The sequence below is a fragment of the Caretta caretta genome, chromosome 7 (assembly GCF_965140235.1).
Source record: "Caretta caretta isolate rCarCar2 chromosome 7, rCarCar1.hap1, whole genome shotgun sequence".
NCBI lineage: Eukaryota > Metazoa > Chordata > Testudines > Cheloniidae > Caretta > Caretta caretta.
Genome location: NC_134212.1, coordinates 93,518,882 through 93,537,926, shown reverse-complemented (window position 1 = coordinate 93,537,926; position 19,045 = coordinate 93,518,882). Strand labels below are relative to the sequence as shown.

Genomic DNA, 19,045 nt, shown 5'->3' with positions numbered 1-19,045 from the left:
AGATGTCAATCATATCCCCCCTTAGTCATCACTTTTCCAAGTTGAAAAGTCTCAGTCTTCTTATCTCTCCACAGCCGTTCCATACCCGTAATCATTTTTGTTGCCCTTTTCTGAACCTTTTCCAATTCCAATACACCTCTACCCCAATATAACGTAGTCCTCGGGAGCCAAAAAATCGTACCGCGTTATAGGTGAAACTGCGTTATATCGAACTTGCTATGCCTCCCCAAACAGCCTGGCCCTGCACCCTATCCAACCTCGACCTACTTCCTGCCCCCTGACTGACCCCTCAGAACCCTCGACCCATCCAAACCCCCCCTGTCCCCTGACCGCCTTCCAAGACCCTCTGCCCCTTATCCACCCCCCTAGCCCGGCCCCCTTAACACACCACTCAGAGTAGCGTGTCAGAGCCAGACACGCTGCCGCCATAGGTGCCAACTCCAGGGCTGGAGCACCCAGGTTACTTGCTGCGGCCCTCCCCCAGCCCCAGCTCACCTCTGCTCCACTTCCTCCCCTGAGCGCGCTGCCACTCCACTTCTCCCCCCTCCCTCCCAGGTTTGCGCAAGCCTGGCAGGGAGAGGGGAGGAGGGGAAATGCTTTACCACGTTATATCCGAATTCGTGCTATGTCGGATCGTGTTATATCGGGGTAGAGCTATATATGTTTTTTTGAGACGGGGCGACCACATCTGCACATACGGATTTATATAGAGGCAATATGATATTTTCTGTCTTATTATCTATCCCTTTCTTAATGATTCCCAACAATCAGTTTCTTTTTTGACTGCCGCTGCACACTGAGTGGATGTTTTCAGAGAACTGTCCACAATGACTCCAAGATCTCTTTCTTGAGTGGTAACAGCTAATTTAGACCCCATCATTTTATATGTATAGTTGGGATTATGTTTTCCAATGTGCATTTCTTTGCATTTATTAACCTTGAATTTCACCTGCCATTTTGTTGCCCGTCACCCAGTTTTATGAGATCCTATTGTAGCTCTTTGCAGTGTGCCTCGGACTTAACTATCCTGAGTAGTTTTGTATCATCTGAAAATGTTGCCACCTCACTGTTTACCCCTTTTTTCCAGATCATTTATGAATATGTTGAATAGGACTGGTACCAGTACAAACCCTTGGGGGACACCATTATTTATGTCTCTCCATTCTGAAAACTGACGATTTAGTCCTACACTTTGTTTCCTATCCTTTAACTAGTTACAGATCCATGAGAGGACCTTTCCTCTTATCCCATGACACCTTATCTGGGGACCTTGTCAAAGGCTCTCTGAAAATCTAAGTACACTATATCCACTGGATCCCCCTTGTCCACATGCTTGTTTACCCCCTCGAAGAATTCTAGTAGATTGGTGAGGCATGATTTCCTTTTACAAAAACCATGTTGACCCTTCACCAACAAATTATGTTCATCTGTGTGTCTGACAGTTTTTTACTTTACTATAGTTTCAAACAGTTTGCCCAGTACTGAAGTCAGGCTTACAGGCCTGTAATTGCTGGGATCACCTCTGGAGCCCTTTTTAAAAATTGGCATCACGTTAGCTATCCTCCAGTCATTTGGTACAGAATAATGACTTGTAATAACTAAGATCAGTATAACTAAAAGCAGTTACTGGGGGTGGGGGGGGGGGAATTCTCTAGTTTGTTTATTTGTGCATTGACAGCACTATGCTTATAGTGTTTTTCACTGTTTCCCCTTGTTGACATGAGTGCTTACCCCTAAGGTGCCCCTACGTACCTGTGAATAAATTGAACAACTGTCATGTCAAGCTTGAACAAAATAGAAGTATTGCAAATGTTAGGCCTCAAACTTCCGTATTCCGCAAAATGCAAGCCTTGCAAAAATAAAGCTTACGCTTGTGACTTGTGGTCAGGAAACGAGGCAACCAGATAGCGATTTATGCTGACTCATATATACTTATCAATACAAAATTACCCACATTCAAAATCTAATTGGCTACAGAAAATAAATAGGCCTTAAAATTTAATATGCATCAATTATACAATTAGGGCAACCACATAAACAATGTGGCCCACCCTGATTGGTTGGTCTGTTCTAAAACACAGCCGTTAGACCAGATAAAAAGGCGAAGGCACGGGAGTGTGTGTGTGTCTCATCGGTTGTACCTGATCCACACCCCCTGAACCGAAGGGACGTGCACTTCTCGACTGTCTGTACCTGGCCAGTGTGGAAAATGGCCGACTGCAGGGTATGTCAATGGAGTAAAGAAGTCTGGTCGCTCGAGCCAAATTTATCATAGTCGTATCGATACCATAGTGTAAAATCAATAGTAGATGGCTGATGCATAATAGCTTTGCATGTGTTACTGCTTCTCTTTTACGTAGTCCTAGCAAAAGCATGTAGAGCTGTCGTTCATCAGCTTTATGTTACCTTTAAAAACACCAGGAATATAGGGCTGTTGAACAATAGTTTTACCTATGCTTGTCTTTGGGGCTTTTATTATAACCTGCCAGGACCAGCATATGTAGAGTCACTGTTCAGGAACTCTCAAATGGTCCACAATATTACTTTTACTTGCACTTGTCTTCAGTGTAATCTGCCTTTTGTACCGAGACATGGCAATGCATGGGACTGCACCTCTCACACCCCTCGGGTGGCCATCTTCTCGGCTCTGATGACCAGTGTCATCTCTGGACTCTCTCACTGGGTCTTCTTTGCCTCGGCCCTTTGCCCAAGTCACACAGCAGTTCAGCTCCCTTTCTGGGGTTCAGTCCCCTTCTAGGGTTCAGCTGAAAAACATTTTTTTTCACACCACCCGAGCTTAATTCTAAACAAAAGGTCCTTTGCCCCTTCTGGGCTCCTCCCCCCATCAGGATACTGACTGACTGCTGGGAATCCAAATACGACTTAAACTACCCTTCTGCTTGTATCTCATTCCCTGGTATTCACAGACCCTAGATTGGGGGTTCCTCTCCACTCTAGGGCCCCACCATAGGAAGTGGCCCTGCTCCTGTAGCTATGCTTTCTGGCCACAGACAATCCCAAATACTGGACCTTCTTTGAGGCCCTTCTGAGGGACAGGGAACTCTCCCTAGCTTCTCTCTCCTGGGTCCCTCCCCATCAGCTGAACTCCCTCAGCTCCTTATTCAGCCTAGCTCAGCCTCCCAGGGGTCTCTGATAATCGTGCTTCTTGCAGCTTCCCAGTCCCAGCCAGCTCCCTTTTCAACCAGTCCTTACTCAGCCAGCTCTGTTACGCTTTTGGAACAGCAACCCCAGGGCAATTATTGAATCATAGAAATGTAGGGCTGAAAGGGGCATTGAAATCAGCAAGTCCAGCCCCCAGTGCTGAGGCAGGACCAAGTAAACCTGGATCATCCCTGACAGGTGTTTGTCCAACCTGTTCTTAAAAACCTCCAATGAGGAGGATTCCATAGTCTCCCTTGGAAGCTTGTTCCAAAACTTAACTACTCTTATAGTTAGTAAGTTTTTCCTAATATCTAACCTAAATCTCCCTTGCTGTAGATTAAGCCTGTTGTTTCTTGTCCTACCTTCAGTGGACATGGAGAACAATTGATCACAGTCCTCTTTGTAACAACCCTTAACACATTTGAAGACTGTGATCACGTCACCCCCTCAGTCTTCTTTCCCCAAGACTAAACATGCCCAGGTTTTTAACTTTCCGCATAGGTCAAGTTTTCTAAACCTTTTATCATTTTAGTTGCTCTTCTCTGAACTATTTCCAATTTTTCCACATCTTTCTTGAAGTGTGATGCCCAGAACTAGATACAGTAATACAGCTGAGGCCTCACCAGTGCCCAGGAAAGAGGGATAATCGCCTCCTCTGTATTACACTCCTGTTAACAGACCCCAGAATATTAGCCTTTTTCACAACTGCATCACATTAGTGACTGCTATTCAGTTTGTGATCCACTAAAACACCCAGATCCTTGTCAGCAGTGCTACTGCCTAGCGAGTTATTCCCCATTTTGGTGTTATGCTTTTGATTTTTCCTTCCTAAGTAAGATACTTTGTACTTGTCGTTATTGAATGTCATCTTGTCTAATTCAGATCAGTTCTTCAATTTGTCAATATCTTTCTGAATTACAATCTTGACCTCCAAAGTGCTTCCAACCCCTGCCAGTTTGGTGTCATCTGCAAATTTTATAAGCATCCTCTTCACTTCATTAACCAAGTCATTAATGAAAATATTGAATAGTACCAGGCCCAGGACTGACCCCTGGAGGACCCCACTAAATACACCCTCTCAGTTTGACAGTGAACCATTGGTAACTACTCTGAATACAGTCTTTCAACTGGCTGTGCACCCATCTTATAATAATAATTTCATCTAGACCACATTTCCCTAGTTTGCTTATGAGACTGTCATGTGGGACTGTGTCAAAAGCCTTACTAAAATCAAGATATATCCACTAGGCCAGTATTCCTGTCAAAGAAGGAAATTAGGTTGGTTTGGCATGCTTTCTTCTTGACAAATCCATGCTGGCTATTCCATATAACCATCTAGAAAATGCTTACAAATGGATTGTTTAATAATTTGTTACAGTGCCTTTCCATGTATTGAAGTTAGGCTGACTGCACCATAGTCCCTGAGTCCTCTTTCTTCCCCTTTTCAAAAATAAGTACTGTGTTTGGCCTTTTCCAGTCCTCTGGGAGCTCACTCATCTTCCATGAGTTCTCAAAGATAATCACTAACGGTTCCAGGATTGCCGCAGCTAGTTCCTCAAGGATGAATTTCTTCAGGCCCTGCCACCTTGAATACATCTAACTTATCTCCATATTCTTTAACCTGTTCTTTCCCTGTTTTGGCTTGCATTCCTTCCCCCTTGTTGTTAATATTAATTGTGCTGAGTATCTGATCACCACCTTTTTAGTGAAGGCGGAACAAAACAGGCATTAAACCCCTCAGCCTTCTTGATGTCGTTCATTATTAGCTCTCCTTCCTTGTTAAGTAGAGGACGTACACTTTCCTTAATTTTTCTCTTGCTCCTAATGTAGTGAAATAACCAGTACTTATTGCCTTTTGTATCCCTTGCTAGATGTATCTCATTTTGTGCCCTACATGCTTGTACTATTCTTTTGTACTCATCCTTAGCAATTTATACATTTTTCCACTTTTTGTAAATTTGTTTTTGATTTTCAGGTCATTGAAGAGCTCCTGAAGGAGCCATATTGGCCTCTTACTATTCTTCCTATCCTTTCCGTCACATCAGGGTAGTTTGCAGTTGTGCTTTTAATACTGTCTCTTTGAGAAATTGCCAGCTCTTCTGAACTCCTGTATCCCTTAGATCAGTGGTTCTCAACCAGGGGTCCGAGGCCCCCTGGAGGGCTGCATGCAGTTTCAGGGGTCATCCAAACATGGCCAGTGTTAAACTTGCTAGGGCCCAAGGCAGAAAGCCAAAGCCCCACCACACAGGACTGCAGCCCAGGGCCCCAAGCCCCACTACCTGGGGCTGAAACCAAAGCTTGAGGAACTTAGCTTCACAGTGCCCCCTGTGGTTGGAGCCCTGGTCACTTGCCCTGCTTGCTAACCCTTAACACTGGCCCTGGGTTTTATATGCAGAAAAACAGTTGTGGCACAGCTGGACTGTGCAGTTTTTATAGCATGGGGGGGGGGAGCTTAGAAAGAAAAAGTTTGAGAACCGCTGCCTTAGATGATGTTCTTAGGAGACCTTACCTACCAGTTCTCTGAGTTTTAGTCTGCTTTTTTGAAGTTCATTGTCCTTGTTCTGCTGCTTTCACTACTTCCTTTCCTTAGAATTACAAAATTTATCATTTCATGATCCAAATTGCCTTCAACCTTCAGATTCTCAACCAGTTCCTCCCCTATTGGTTAGAATCAAGTCCAAAATGGCTGTCCTCCTGGTTACTGCCTCCATTTTCTGAAACAAAAAGCTGTCCCAATACATTCCAAAAACTTATTGGAAATTTTGTGTTTTGACATATTACTTTTCCAACAGATGTCTGGGTAGTTAGCCCCACATTACTACTTTGGTCTTGTGTTTTGGATATATCTGTTTGTTCCAGAAATGCCTCATTCACCTCTGTAACAGGGTTTCCTCTCCACTCGTGGAACCTCCTGCTGGTCGCTCTGGAGATTAGCTCTGTCTCATGCTGTGCCCTCCTCAGCAGTCTCTTCACCTGTCATCTTCTCTCTGAATGCAGCCTCTCTCACTCTCGGTGCTGCCGCTTCTGGTCTGTGGATTGGCCCTCTGACCAGGTCACAAAGTCCCTCCCCTTCCAAGGAAATCACAGTTTTTCTGGATCAGCTGTCCGGCGGGCATCTCTTAAACCCTGAACAACTACCCTGTAGCTAGTAAGGGAACCCAGGACTATCCTCTACACTGGGTTCCAGCTCAGGGACCCTATAACATGCAGCCTGGGCCTGTGCTGCCTTTCACCTTGCTGCTGTTTCCCTGGGCTTTTTCCTAGCTAACTGGCTCCCTTCACCCTGGATTTGCCAGCTTCTCCACTCCCTCCTCTCAGGGAGTCGGTGCAGCCTGCCTTCCTCCAGCCTCAAATACTCTCGTCCCCCTTTCCAGGGAGTGACTGCCCTTTCCTAGCCACGGCCCTCCTCTCTAGCCAACTACCGGGCTTTCTAAAGGTCCTGTCCTGTTCATGCCAAGATGAGCCCATTCCTCCTCCATTAGCTCCCTGCCTTGCTGCCTAATTAGTAGCTTGGACACATCTGGCCCCACCCAGCTCTTGCCAGGCCAGTGTGGGTGCACACCCAATCACAACCTCCTGTTCCTGATTTAGTGGTCTCTAGTAGACCCTACCATGACATCTCCCCTATTTTTTCCCTTTTATCTTGACCCATAGATTTTCAAGCGCTTTATTTCTCACCTCCTTCTGGACCTCAGAACAAGTGGATATGTTTTTTTTATGTATATTGCAACACCACCTCCCTTTTTATCCTGTCTGGCTTTCCTGAACAAGTGATATCCCTCTATACCAATATTGAAGTCATGAGACTTATCCCACCAGGGCAATTAAGTCAGAATTTAGCCTATATACTAATACTTCTGGTTCTTCTAATTTATTCCCCATACTCCTTGCATTTGTGTATAGACATGTAAGATGTTGAGCAGATTCCCCTACTGCTTTCTTTCATGTTGCTTCTATGACTTTATTGTGATTTTCCATGTCTCCCCCTCTCTGCCCCACACATCTAGCCCTCTGTTGATCTGCCTGGACACCTGGCTCCTTGCTCCAGGGACCCAACACAGGAGTTGGCACTACTCCTCCCAGGCACAGGCAACTGGGCAACAAAATAGCAGATTAAATTCAGTGTTGACAAGTGCAAAATAATATACATTCAAAAACATTATCCCAACTATGTATACAAAATGATGGGGTCTAAATTGGCTGATACCATTCAAGAAACAGATATTGGGGTCATCGTGGATAGTTGTCTGACATCTGCTCAATGTGCAGTGGCAGTCAAAAAAGCTAACAATTTTAGAAACCATTAGGAAAAGGATAGATAACAAGACAGGAAAATATCATAATCACACTATATAAATCAATGGCATGCCCACACCTTGAATACTGCATGCAGTTCTGGTGGCCCCATCTCAAAAAAGATATATTTAAATTAGAGCTGTCAAGTGATTAAATAAAGGAAGCATGCAATTAATTGCAGTGTTAAGAATAGAATACCATTTATTTAAATATTTTTGGATGTTTTCTACTTTTCAAATATATTGTTTTCAATTACAATTCAGAATACAAAGTGTACCGTGTTCACTTTATATTTATTTTTTATTACAATATTTGCACTGTAAAAAAACAAAAAATAGTATTTTTCAATTCACCTAATACAAGTACTGTAGTGCAATCTCTTTATCATGAAAGTTGAACTTACAAATGTAGAATTATGTACTAAAAAACTGCATACAAAAATAAAACAATGTAAAATTTTAGAGCCTGCAAGTCCACTCAGTCCTACTTCTTGTTCAGCCAATCGCTCAGACAAACAAGTTTGTTCACATTTGCAGGAGATAATGCTGCCCACTTCTTGTTCATAATGTCACCTGAAAGTGAGAACAGGCATTCTCCTGGCACTGTTGTAGCCACCGTCGCAAGATATTTATGTGCCAAATGCTCTAAAGATTCATATGTGCCTTCATGCTTCAACCACCATTCCAGGGGACATGCGTCCATGCTGATGACGGGTTCTGCTCAATAACAATCCAAAGCAGAGCAGACTGATGCATGCTCATTTTCATTAGCTGAGTCAGATGCCACCAGCAGAAGGTTGATTTTCTTTTTTGGTGGTTCAGGTTCTGTAGTTTCCTCATTGGAGTGTTGCTCTTTTAAGACTTCAAAAAGCATGCTCCACACCCTGTTCCTCTCAGATTTTGGACGACACTTCAGTTTCTTAAACCTTGGGTCAAGTGCTGTAGCTATCTTTAGAAATCTCACATTGGTACTTTCTTTGTGTTTTGTGAAATCTGCAGTGAAAGTGTTCTTAAAATGAACAACATGTGCTAGGTCATCATCCAAGACTGCTATAACATGAAATATATGGCAGAATGCAGGTAAAACAGAGCAGGGGACATACAATTCTCCCCCAAGAAGTTCAGTCACAAATTTAATTAACACATTCTTTTTTTAACGAGCGTCAGCTTGGAAACATGTCCTGGAATGGTGGCTGAAGCATGAAGGGACATATGAATGTTTTGTATCCGGCATTGCAAGGTATTTATGTGCCAGATATGCTAAAGTCCCATGCAAATGCCTGTTACCACTTTCTGATGACATTGCAAATAAGAAGAGGACAGCATGTAAATGTAAACAAACTTGTTTGTCTTAGCAATTGGCTGAACAAGAAATAGAACTGAGTGGACTTGTAGGCTCTGAAGTTTTTGTTTGTGAGTGCAGTTACGTCACACAAAAAATCTACATTTGTAAGTTTCACTTTCATGATAAAGAGATTGCACTACAGTACTTTTATGAGGTGAACTGAAAAACACTATTTCTTTTGTTATTTTTACAGTGCAAATATTTGTAATAAAAATAATATACACTTTTATTTCAATTACAACACAGAATACAATATATATGAAAATGTAGAAAAACATCCAAAATATTAAATAAATGTCAACTGGTATTTTGTTGCTTAACAGTGCGATTAAAACTGCGATTAATCACGATTAATTTTTTTGAGTTAATCGCATAAGTTAACTGCAATTAATCAACAGCCTTAATTAAAATTAGAAAAAGTAGAGAAAGGCAACAAAAATTATTTGGGATATGGAACAGCTTCCATATGAGGAGAGATTAAAAAGAGTGAGACAGTTCAGCTGAGAAAAGAAATGACTAAGGGAGGATGTGACAGAGGCTTATAAAATCATGAATGGTGTGGAGAAGGTGAATAATGAAGTGTTTTATCCCTTTATATAACACAAGAACCAGGGATCATCCAATGAAATTAATAGGCAGCAGGTTTAGAACAAACTAAGGGAAGTACTTCTTCACACTACACACAGTCAACCTGTGGAACTCCTTGCAAGGGGATGTTGAGAAGGCCAAAAGTATAACTGGAGTCAAAAAAGAATTAAATAAGTTCGTGGTGGACAAGTCCATCAATGGTTGTTAGCCAAAATAGTCAGGGACACAACCGCATGCTCTGAGTGTCCTTAAACATCTGACTGCCAGAAGCTGGACTGGACATCGGGATGGATCACTCAAGAATTGCCTAGTTCTGTTCTTTCCCTCTGAAATATCTGGTACCAGCCACTGTCAGAAGACAGGATACTGGGCAAAATGGACCATTGGTCTGACCCACTATGGCCATTCTTATGTTCCAATAACTCACCCGTTTTCCTGTCCTGTCACAGGCCTTTATAGCCCCATGTGTAGCCTGTCTCCTTTAATCGGTTCAGTTCAGCCTACCTGCTCTGACACAGTGGAGCTGTGCGTCGTTCACTCACAGGGCCCAGCTACTCTGTGGCACCACCATAGTGTCCATTAGCGAGGCCCTGATCCTGCAAACATTACCCTGGGACTACTCACTTGAATAAAGTTACACATATGCTTAGGTATTTTCAGGGCTTCATTTCTCCCTTACTGAAAAGACTTTTAAAACATCAGTAGGGGTGCAGTGAAAAACCCTTAAATCTTTTTAAAAATAATATTATATAATGAGGACATATTATTTAAAGGATGTTCTGTCAGAAATCTGGATGTTTTGAAATTAGTCCCTTTGTGGAGATATTTGAGAACATTTATATGAGATTAACAGAAATCAAATGTATCCTAATTCTGAGCATTTAGGGTCAAATTCTCTCATTTATCAGAGTAACTCCATTGAAGTCAGTAGAGTTACTCTGATAACTGAAAGGAAAATTTGACCGTTATTATCTAGAATCCAAGTACAAGTACATATTTTTTGATTAACCTTCAAATACTTTGAATTGTTATATTCATGATCTATGTTCTATTTTTCAAAGGAAAGATACACAAGCAATTGTATTTGTTTTAAGCTGCTTTGTTTCTGAAATTACTATCTTGGCAATTCAGGATACTGAAGCAGGGTTGTAATTAGATCAGCATGTTAACAAATTGTTCTTTGGAGTATGATAAATTTTATTTAACTTGAAAATGCAACATAAAAAACCCAACCCACTAATTGGTTACTTTGTGTTCTCCTCTGTTTCAGATTGTGTCTGGACAAAATGTTTGTCCTAGCAACAGCACAGGAAGTCCATGCATTGAAGTTGATGTACTTGGGATGTCTCTGGATAGCTGCCATTTTCGCACAAAACCCATTCATCGCAATACTCTCAACCCCATGTGGAATGAACAGTTTCTCTACCGGGTTCACTTTGAGGATCTGGTCTTTCTTAGATTTGCAGTTGTTGAAAACAACAGCTCAGCTGTAACTGCTCAAAGAATCATTCCACTAAAGGCTCTAAAAAGAGGTAAAATACAATTTGCACTAAGTTTGTACACAGTGCCTAGATCCTGAGTTATGACTGAGAGTGCTCAGTATCACTTGGTGGGAAGTATTTAGTTCTGGGGCCATCTGTCTCAGATGTCAATTAGAGCATTTTCAGCACTCGATTTATGCTGTGCTGGCTACCCTTTGCCCCCCAGAGGCCATTCCAGGAACTTGTGATTACTAGGGCAGAAAGATGTCCTACCCATGCCCCCTTTTCCATGGCTATGCACAGTGCACCAATGGCTGGGAAAGGTGGGGGGCAAAGTTTAGGGGTGCTACAGTAACTGTCACCTAGGATTTCCTCTAGACCAGGAAATCCTGAAGAGGGGTGGTCAAGTTGGTCTCAGGTCTATCTTGTGCCACTGTGGTAATACAGAGTAGTCTTATCCTTCTGGATGATCTGGTCCATTACGTTCATTGTCCAGGATAAAAATAAATATTTCTTTGCTGTTTAATACTTGTAATTTATTTTGTTGCTTTCATGAATGAATGTATTTTGTACACAAAAGAAGGAATGACGTCAGTGGAAGTTAAGGATATTCAGTCTCCTGAGGTACTCAGCACCTCATAGGATCATTCCCATGTTGTTGCTCAAACAGGAATTTTAATTCAAATCATTACAGTGCTTTAATAGTTCAGGCATAGCAAAATCTTAGATGCTCAAGCTTTCAACTTTATAAATCATGTATTCCACTTTAACATAATATGCTTGACAAGTTTTCTCTGCCCCAATGACATATTGTTTTAGGGTATAGACATCTCCAGCTACGAAACCTACACAATGAAGCCTTAGAAATCTCAAGTTTATTCATAAACAGTCGGAGGATGGAAGAAAATCCCTCTGGGAATGTTGTGCCTACCTCTTTGGTAATTTATTTTATGTGAATATCAAATATATTTGTTCATGTGTTCCAAATGACTAATAAACTGTTACAGTATGTCGGAGATATACTTTTATTGGATAATATCTTTTATTGGACCACCTTCTGTTGGTGGAGACAAGCTTTCAAGCTACACAACTTGTCTCTGTCTCTTCCGTCAACAGAAGGTGGTCCATATAAAAGATATTATCTCACCCATCTTATTTCTCTCAGAGCCTGGGACCAACCAGCTACCACACTGCATATTACAATAGATAGACACTTAGTACCATTTTTTTAAACACTCAGGGCTTGTCTACACAAATATTTAGTTCTCGGCAAGCTGGAGTGTGAATCTACCGTGCACTAGTCTGCCATGGACTAACTGTCCCTGTGGATCCTGCGGACATGCTTTAAAGGTTAGTTAATGAGCTTTGATCTAGATCACATTAGTAAACTGGTCATGTGTGTCAGCAGGGTAGATTCACACTCCAGCCTGCCATGAACTACATTTTATGTAGACAAGCCTTGAGTGTTGCAATGTTTAATTTCTAGGCACCCTACCACCCAGTGAAATCCTCAGTCCCAAGTTAAGTGCCATATACAATCCATAGGGAGAGTTAGCTGCCTACAATGGGATTCACAGAAGCCAGCAAGCTGAGCGAGGAGCCACCTAAGCCAGTAATTAGGAAATGCTGTGGAGACAGTGTGGCTTGAGCCCAGCCCCTCATAGGTAGTTAGGTGCCGAACTCCAGGCTTGAGGGAAGTGCCTGTCTGCTCTCAGGATTCACAGCCATGAACCCTCTCCCAGACTAAGGGCTGACCTGGCTGAAGCGTCTTTCTCACAAAAAACAAAAGGGGAGAGAGAGAGACTTTCCAGCCCATGATAGGCAATAGGTGAGTGGTCAGGGCACTCATCTGGGACATGGGGGGCCTCTTTTCAAAACCCTGCTCTGTCTGATTTGGAGCAGGGATTTGAACTTGTCTCCCATATACCAGGTAACCACTAAACTATAGAGTCAATTTCTAACTCTCTCTATCCCAGTGAATATTTAATTGTTTATACAAAATGGAGTAGCTTCAACAGGAGAGATGGAGAGTGACCCACCTGGTGGTTTGGGCACTCACTTGGGATGTCAGAGACCTGGGCTCAGGTCCCTGCTCTAAATCAAACAGAGTGGGGATTTGAAAACACATCTTCCACAGCCATGGTCAGTGCCCTAGATATTGGGTATTCTGGAGGACACAGACACATGCCCCAAAAACTCCTGAACTGGTTATCCCAAACTGGTAGGCCCAGTCTGGTAGGCATACTCCAAGACAACCTGCTGGATCAGAGCCCCCTGGGGAATGCCTAGTTTGATGAGCTACAGCTCTGAGCAGCAAAACAGCATCTGGACGAGAGTTGGGTGGAATTTTTTTATCAAATAGTAAATTGGCAAAAAAAATAATGGATTTTTGGGCCTCACAAATTCAGGTAGAATTCAGCAAAAAATGTTGGTCCAGAAATTGATTTTCTTTTAAACAGTCAAAATGATTTGGTTTGATCCTTTTGAAACACAGTTTTATGTAGAAATTTAGCTATATTTATTAAAACACAGCAAACAAACATAGCAAACACCCCAAAACAAAATGAGCGGTTCTCCTCCTTCCCAATTAGTTTGAATTTGGGAGTTTTTTTGTTTTGGGATATTTTTAAATCTGAAATTATTTTTTATTTTGGTGAGAAAACCAGAAAAATTCCGTTTTGATTTAAAATTAGGTATCAATTATTCATTGAGCTCTAGTCAGGAATTAGGCAGTTTTGTGCCTGTTCAGTAATGGGAACTTAAGAGTGCTAAGAAACTTCACCAACAGAAACTCAGACACCTACAGAGTTAAGTGGCAGTTGAACAAGGGGTTTGAAGATCTCCTGGCACCCAAATGTTAGACCTTGCCACCAAAAGTGGCAGTTAGCTGTGCCACAGTGATTCTGAAAAACACAGTAGGTGTCTATCTGCATCTTTAGGTGCCTAAATACATTTGAAATTCTGGCCTTTGAGGCATATCTATAGATTTCTCCTTATATTATATCTTTATCAATAATTTTAAGGCTATATACGGTTAAATGCCAAAAAGTTTAATCAGCTATATCAGTGATACTCAGAGACTTCAGTGGTTCAGGAGCCAAATTAGCGAGCAATATTACCCAAAAGAGCCACAGTAGTGTGAATTCATTGTTTCATTTACTATAATATTATTCATAGTTAAACAGGACAGGGGAAATATTTTGTGTGTGTATATATATAAAAATTATCAGAGCAATTAAGTTAATAACTTAATCGGTTAATAACACGGTAAAAGCATCCTGCTTGGTTAATAACTTAGATTGGTTAACAATGAAATCACACCGTGATTTAATATCATGTGCTGAAAAGAGCTGCATGAGAAACATTAAAGAGCCACTTGTGGCTCTGGAGCCTCAGACTGACTGAGCTAGATTCTTGTGTCTGGGAGAAAAGTTGTCTGTCCAGTGTCTGTTTCCTTATAAATGTATCAAATTAGCAGTTCAGTTGAGACCAAAAGTTATGTAAGTCACAGACAATTGCTTCTGTGTCTGAGACGAGATGGCTCTTTGCAGTGTTATAGCTGTGTTGGTCCCAGAATATTAGAGAGACAAGGTGGGTGAAAAAGTGGGAAGGTAATAGAACTCTAATAGGAAAAGGGGCCTCAACAGGGGTATAATCTGTATAAAGCAGCTCAGAGTGCTAGACTTTTTATTTTTTTATTTATTTGAAAATGCATGATTAATCCCATTGCTGATGCCTAATGTATATAATATGTCAAACAAAACATAGCTCCTGGCTATCCCATGTGCAAAAGGCATCAGCAGAACAAAGGCTAATTAATAACCCACCAAGAAGAAGTATATTTTATATACATACTCATGGATTTTAAGGCTAGAAGGGGCCATTGTAATCAACTTGTCTGACCTTATTCATTAACCATAAAACTTTACCCAGTAATTACTGCATTGAGCGTAATAACTTGTGGTTAACAGACATCCAGTAATGGAGAATCTAGCAGATCCTTGGGTAAGGTGTTCCAATAGTTAATTACCCTCACTGTTAAACATTTGTGCCTAATTTCCAGTTTGAATTTTTCTAACTTCAACTTCCAGTCATGAGATCTTGTTATGCCTTTGTCTGCTAGACTGAAGAGCATGCAGGTACTTATAGAACGTCTGTGCATTTTCTGTGAGACCTATAATAGTATGCCTATATATCTGAAAAAAATATTAACTGTCTTTTGAACAGTTGTTTAGCATAGAAGAGAAGAGAACTTCAAAGTTGTACAAAGTCACAATACATGGAATTCCAGGCCCTGAACCCTTTACTGTTTTTACTATAAGTGAAGGGACTACAGCAGCACAGCTTCTTCATCAAGTAAGTATGTCCACTTGCCCTAAAAAGGTCACAAGAATCCATAGTAACCAGCTACGTGCTGGGCAGTATCTGACCTTCCTACTTTTATTTGGAATCATTACATTTAATAAAATGGATGCATTAACAAATATATTTTTTATCACTTTAAAGGGTAAGAGATTATTTTGTATATCTGTTTGCTAAGGAATTAATTGAACAGTTAAGATATCAGTGAAGTTTTCCAAATCTTGACCATTAGGTAATGATTTTTAATCTATGAAATGCAATTCAGTAACAAAAATATATTTAAAATTTAGTTTTCTTTTTGCAGTCCTACAGTTTGAATTAATCAATATGACAAAAAATAATTAGCTAAAATTACAAGAGTCTACATTTTATTACAAGGAGCTGCATATGGTTAATTATCTAATGACAAATTATATCCTATGTTTCTTTTCGGTTTTGTATATATTCAGTGTCACAGCTCCTCTAGTGGTTTTAATGACCATTGTGAAGTTCATTATAAGAATTCCTCATTGCCATACTACCTTGGGCTGTGAGTTAAACAAAGGGAGAGTTGGACTTGGTCAGTACTTAGAAGGAAAACAGGGTTCTTTGGTGACTGGTGATTCTGTAGTTGGTGTTCTTCTTGAATCAGTGCTGAACCAAACCTGCAGCCTGGTGTAGAGTGTAGTTTGCTGTTGGAGATGCTGTCTTTGAAATGCAAAATTGAGGTCAGGATCACCTGTAGTTATTAAATAACATGACGTTTTACCTACTATTAGAGGTGGTCTTGCTATGTTACTATTTGGTACCTACTTAAATGTACAGATTAATTTGGCTTTATAGAAGTCATATATGTAATTTGGGGTCTTTGGAAATTAATATTTTATTATTAAAAAAATTTAAAATAACCAGAATTTTAGGAATTGAATATAAGCTTTTTCAAATCACCTTGACTTGATCTTAGCATACAGTTTGTGAACTATTTAAAAGACAAATGCCCTTGTTCCTGTGGGTTGTTGTTGCACAAAGCTGCCTAAAGCTGGTTTAGCTGGTCACTGTAGAGGAATCCTGTGGTTAGGTACAGCCATTGTAGTGCATTCTCCAACATAGATTGGAGCCAGCCCTGAAACCTCTAATTTACCAAGGAACTCTTTTTGGGGAGATGCAAAGCCCCAGAATTGGGAAGCACATAGGTAACTTAAATGCATGCATCTTCTTACACACTAAAACTAAATCATGCTAAACTAAATTAACTATTACTGCTCAAGAAAGAGATTTTGGAGTCATTGTGGATAATTCTTTGAAAACACCCGCTCAGTGTGCAATGGCAGTCAAAAAAAGCTAACAGAATTTTGGGAAAGTGATAGATAATAAGACAGAAAATATCATAATGCCACTATATAAATCCATAGTAAGCCTACATCTTGAATACTATGTGCAGTTCTGGTGGTCCCATCTCAAAAAAGATATATTAAAATTTGAAACAGTGCATTGGGCACCAATAGTGGAATATATAGAGACCGCACATCTCAAAGAACAACAGTTACCATACGCTAGGTAGCTGTTTCTTACTAAGAAGGTGTAATGATCCTCTGTGTGAAAGAATGTCACAATATGTCACAATATTAAAATGAAGCAAGGGTGACCCATGTCAAGGGTGATGACATTTCAGTGTTAGGACATGGCAGAATGACTCAAATCCCAGTCTAAGGGAAGAAAGTGCAGTGTCCTGAAACTGCCACAATACCTGTGCAATTATGTACCAACTGAATGCTGTTTTCAACATACAACCAATTTTTCTGCAGTTCTCTGATGATCATTGTCATTAGGAATCAGCTAAAATGAGGAATAATCTGAAGCTTCGTGCAAAATTCAGACTGAGCCATGGTTTGAAAAGTTTTGATTACATGTAACATTTTTCCACAATATTTCCAGGATCTAGCCAGGAGCAGAAGGTTCTTGAGGTGTTTCTGATCTATCCAGAAACAATTTAATGAGAATGTCCAATCTACCCTTCAAATCCCTTCCTCGCAGGATTTTCTGTCAGGGGTATTGTAGGCTATTAAATGTGATTGGACCAGTTTGAGAAAATACTAATTGCTTCTGAGCAACAGCTGAACATGAAGTTAAAGCTGGATAACGACAAAGGTTTTTCTCTGGTGCTGAAGATCTGTTTGGACACCATATTGCCTATCACTATTTTAATGTTTGGGCAAACAAAGATGAGAGCTTTTTGAATAGTGGGTTAGACTGGTTGCCCTTGTATGACACTTTTCTGTTTAATTCTTTGAATATTCTAGAAATACAAAGTAAATGTTAAAGGGCTTAGTTCATGAGCAGAAAAACCTGAAACAGATTAAGTCAACAGGAGTTGTTATTTCATCAGTGGGAAAATTTTGTACTGTCTTGGGATTATGAATAAATTGACCAGCCAAACTGGACAGGCATAAATTCAAATAGTATTGCTTTGTCTGGAATAGTTGAACTGTTTGGGTAATCTAAAGAGAACTGTATATTAGTTATGAGTAGCAGATCAGAAATACTTGTCTACACCACCAGAATTAACTAATTGATCATAGAAGCTTTTTGTGTACACATTCATTCATAGCTACTAAACACGTACTGTTTATGTCTAGCATTCTAATAGTTGTGTATGTGTTGTGGTTCTTTCTCAGATTTTGGCTACCACAAAAAGCACTGAATCACGTGCTCCTGATTATTTTCTGATGGAGGAAAAATGTTTTATATCTAAAGAAAAGACTGAGTGCAGGAAACCACCGTTCCAGAGGGTGATTGGCCCTGAGGAGGGGCTAGTACAGCTTTTGAACAGCTGGTTCCCAGAAGAAGGATATGTTGGAAGGATTATCTTTAAAACCCAAGAGGAAGTAAGTCTGTTCTGGAAAAACTGTCATTTACATACATAGCTAAAAATAATGATCACAAGAGGGACAATAAGAGCATCACATTTGCTTTGCTAACTGGAAGTTAATCTTATTCACCACCCATAGCATTAACAGAGGACAGCTGAGCACTGTCAAGTTTTATGCACCTATCATTTAGTATACCTCTGCAAAGACAGATATACTTTCACACAGCCCTGTTGATCTCTAAAATGCAATACATCATTGTTGTTATTTAATATTTGTATAAATCAGAATCAGGCCATTATTGTACGAGGCACTGTACCAAAAAAAATACACTCCCTGCCCCCAAGGAGTTTAGATTTTTAATAGTGATTAGATATGAAGGGATGGCAAATATAAGGAATGAAAGGAGTAAGGTGGGTGAGGGTCGTAGCTGTCGGAACACTAGATTGCAATTATTAGAAAGAGTATTCTGTGCAGACAGCAAGGCTTTTTCTTATTTAAATTGCTAATTACCTTTTAGATAAAGAACCTCAGCAACTGAGAGGATGGGAAAGTTGTTGTCCGTGACAAAATGGGGGAGGAGGCGGGGTTCTAGAGGAAGAGATGTAAGTTTTAGCTGCTGTCAGTCAGGACATCCATGAGATGCTCTCAAATACAGGGATTAGGGTGCAGGGAGAAGAGTCAGAAGTAGAAAGGCACCTAATGAAATGACCCGGTTTTCAGGAGTACTGACACCTGAAACTCCTGTTGGTAAGTTCAGCACTCAGTGGCACATAAATTTTGTGTGTGTATGTGTTTTAAATAAGTGGGTTTTTTTAGGTGGAAAAGCTCTTGGGATGTTTGAGAATGAAAAGTTCTGACAGTGCAAATTTTATTTGATAAATTTGCAGAGAAATATTTTTACCCCTTTACTGTTTGTACAGTTCTTCTGTTGCACCTTGGTTTCGTAAAATCTTTATTGCACAT

At 40.6% G+C, this 19,045-nt stretch overlaps 1 protein-coding gene across 9 annotated transcripts in view; it reads left to right on the top strand.

The window, feature by feature from the left end:
* The window catches only part of PLCE1 (phospholipase C epsilon 1), a 324,949-nt gene that overhangs the window by 294,719 nt on the left and 11,185 nt on the right, over window positions 1-19,045 (top strand). For all 9 annotated transcript variants that reach the window (XM_075130951.1, XM_075130953.1, XM_075130952.1 and 6 more), the window contains 4 exons: window positions 10,661-10,922; window positions 11,691-11,809; window positions 15,099-15,227; window positions 17,888-18,097. In XM_075130951.1, the coding sequence (XP_074987052.1) occupies window positions 10,661-10,922; window positions 11,691-11,809; window positions 15,099-15,227; window positions 17,888-18,097 (720 nt within the window). The remainder of the gene's footprint in view (window positions 1-10,660; window positions 10,923-11,690; window positions 11,810-15,098; window positions 15,228-17,887; window positions 18,098-19,045) is intronic.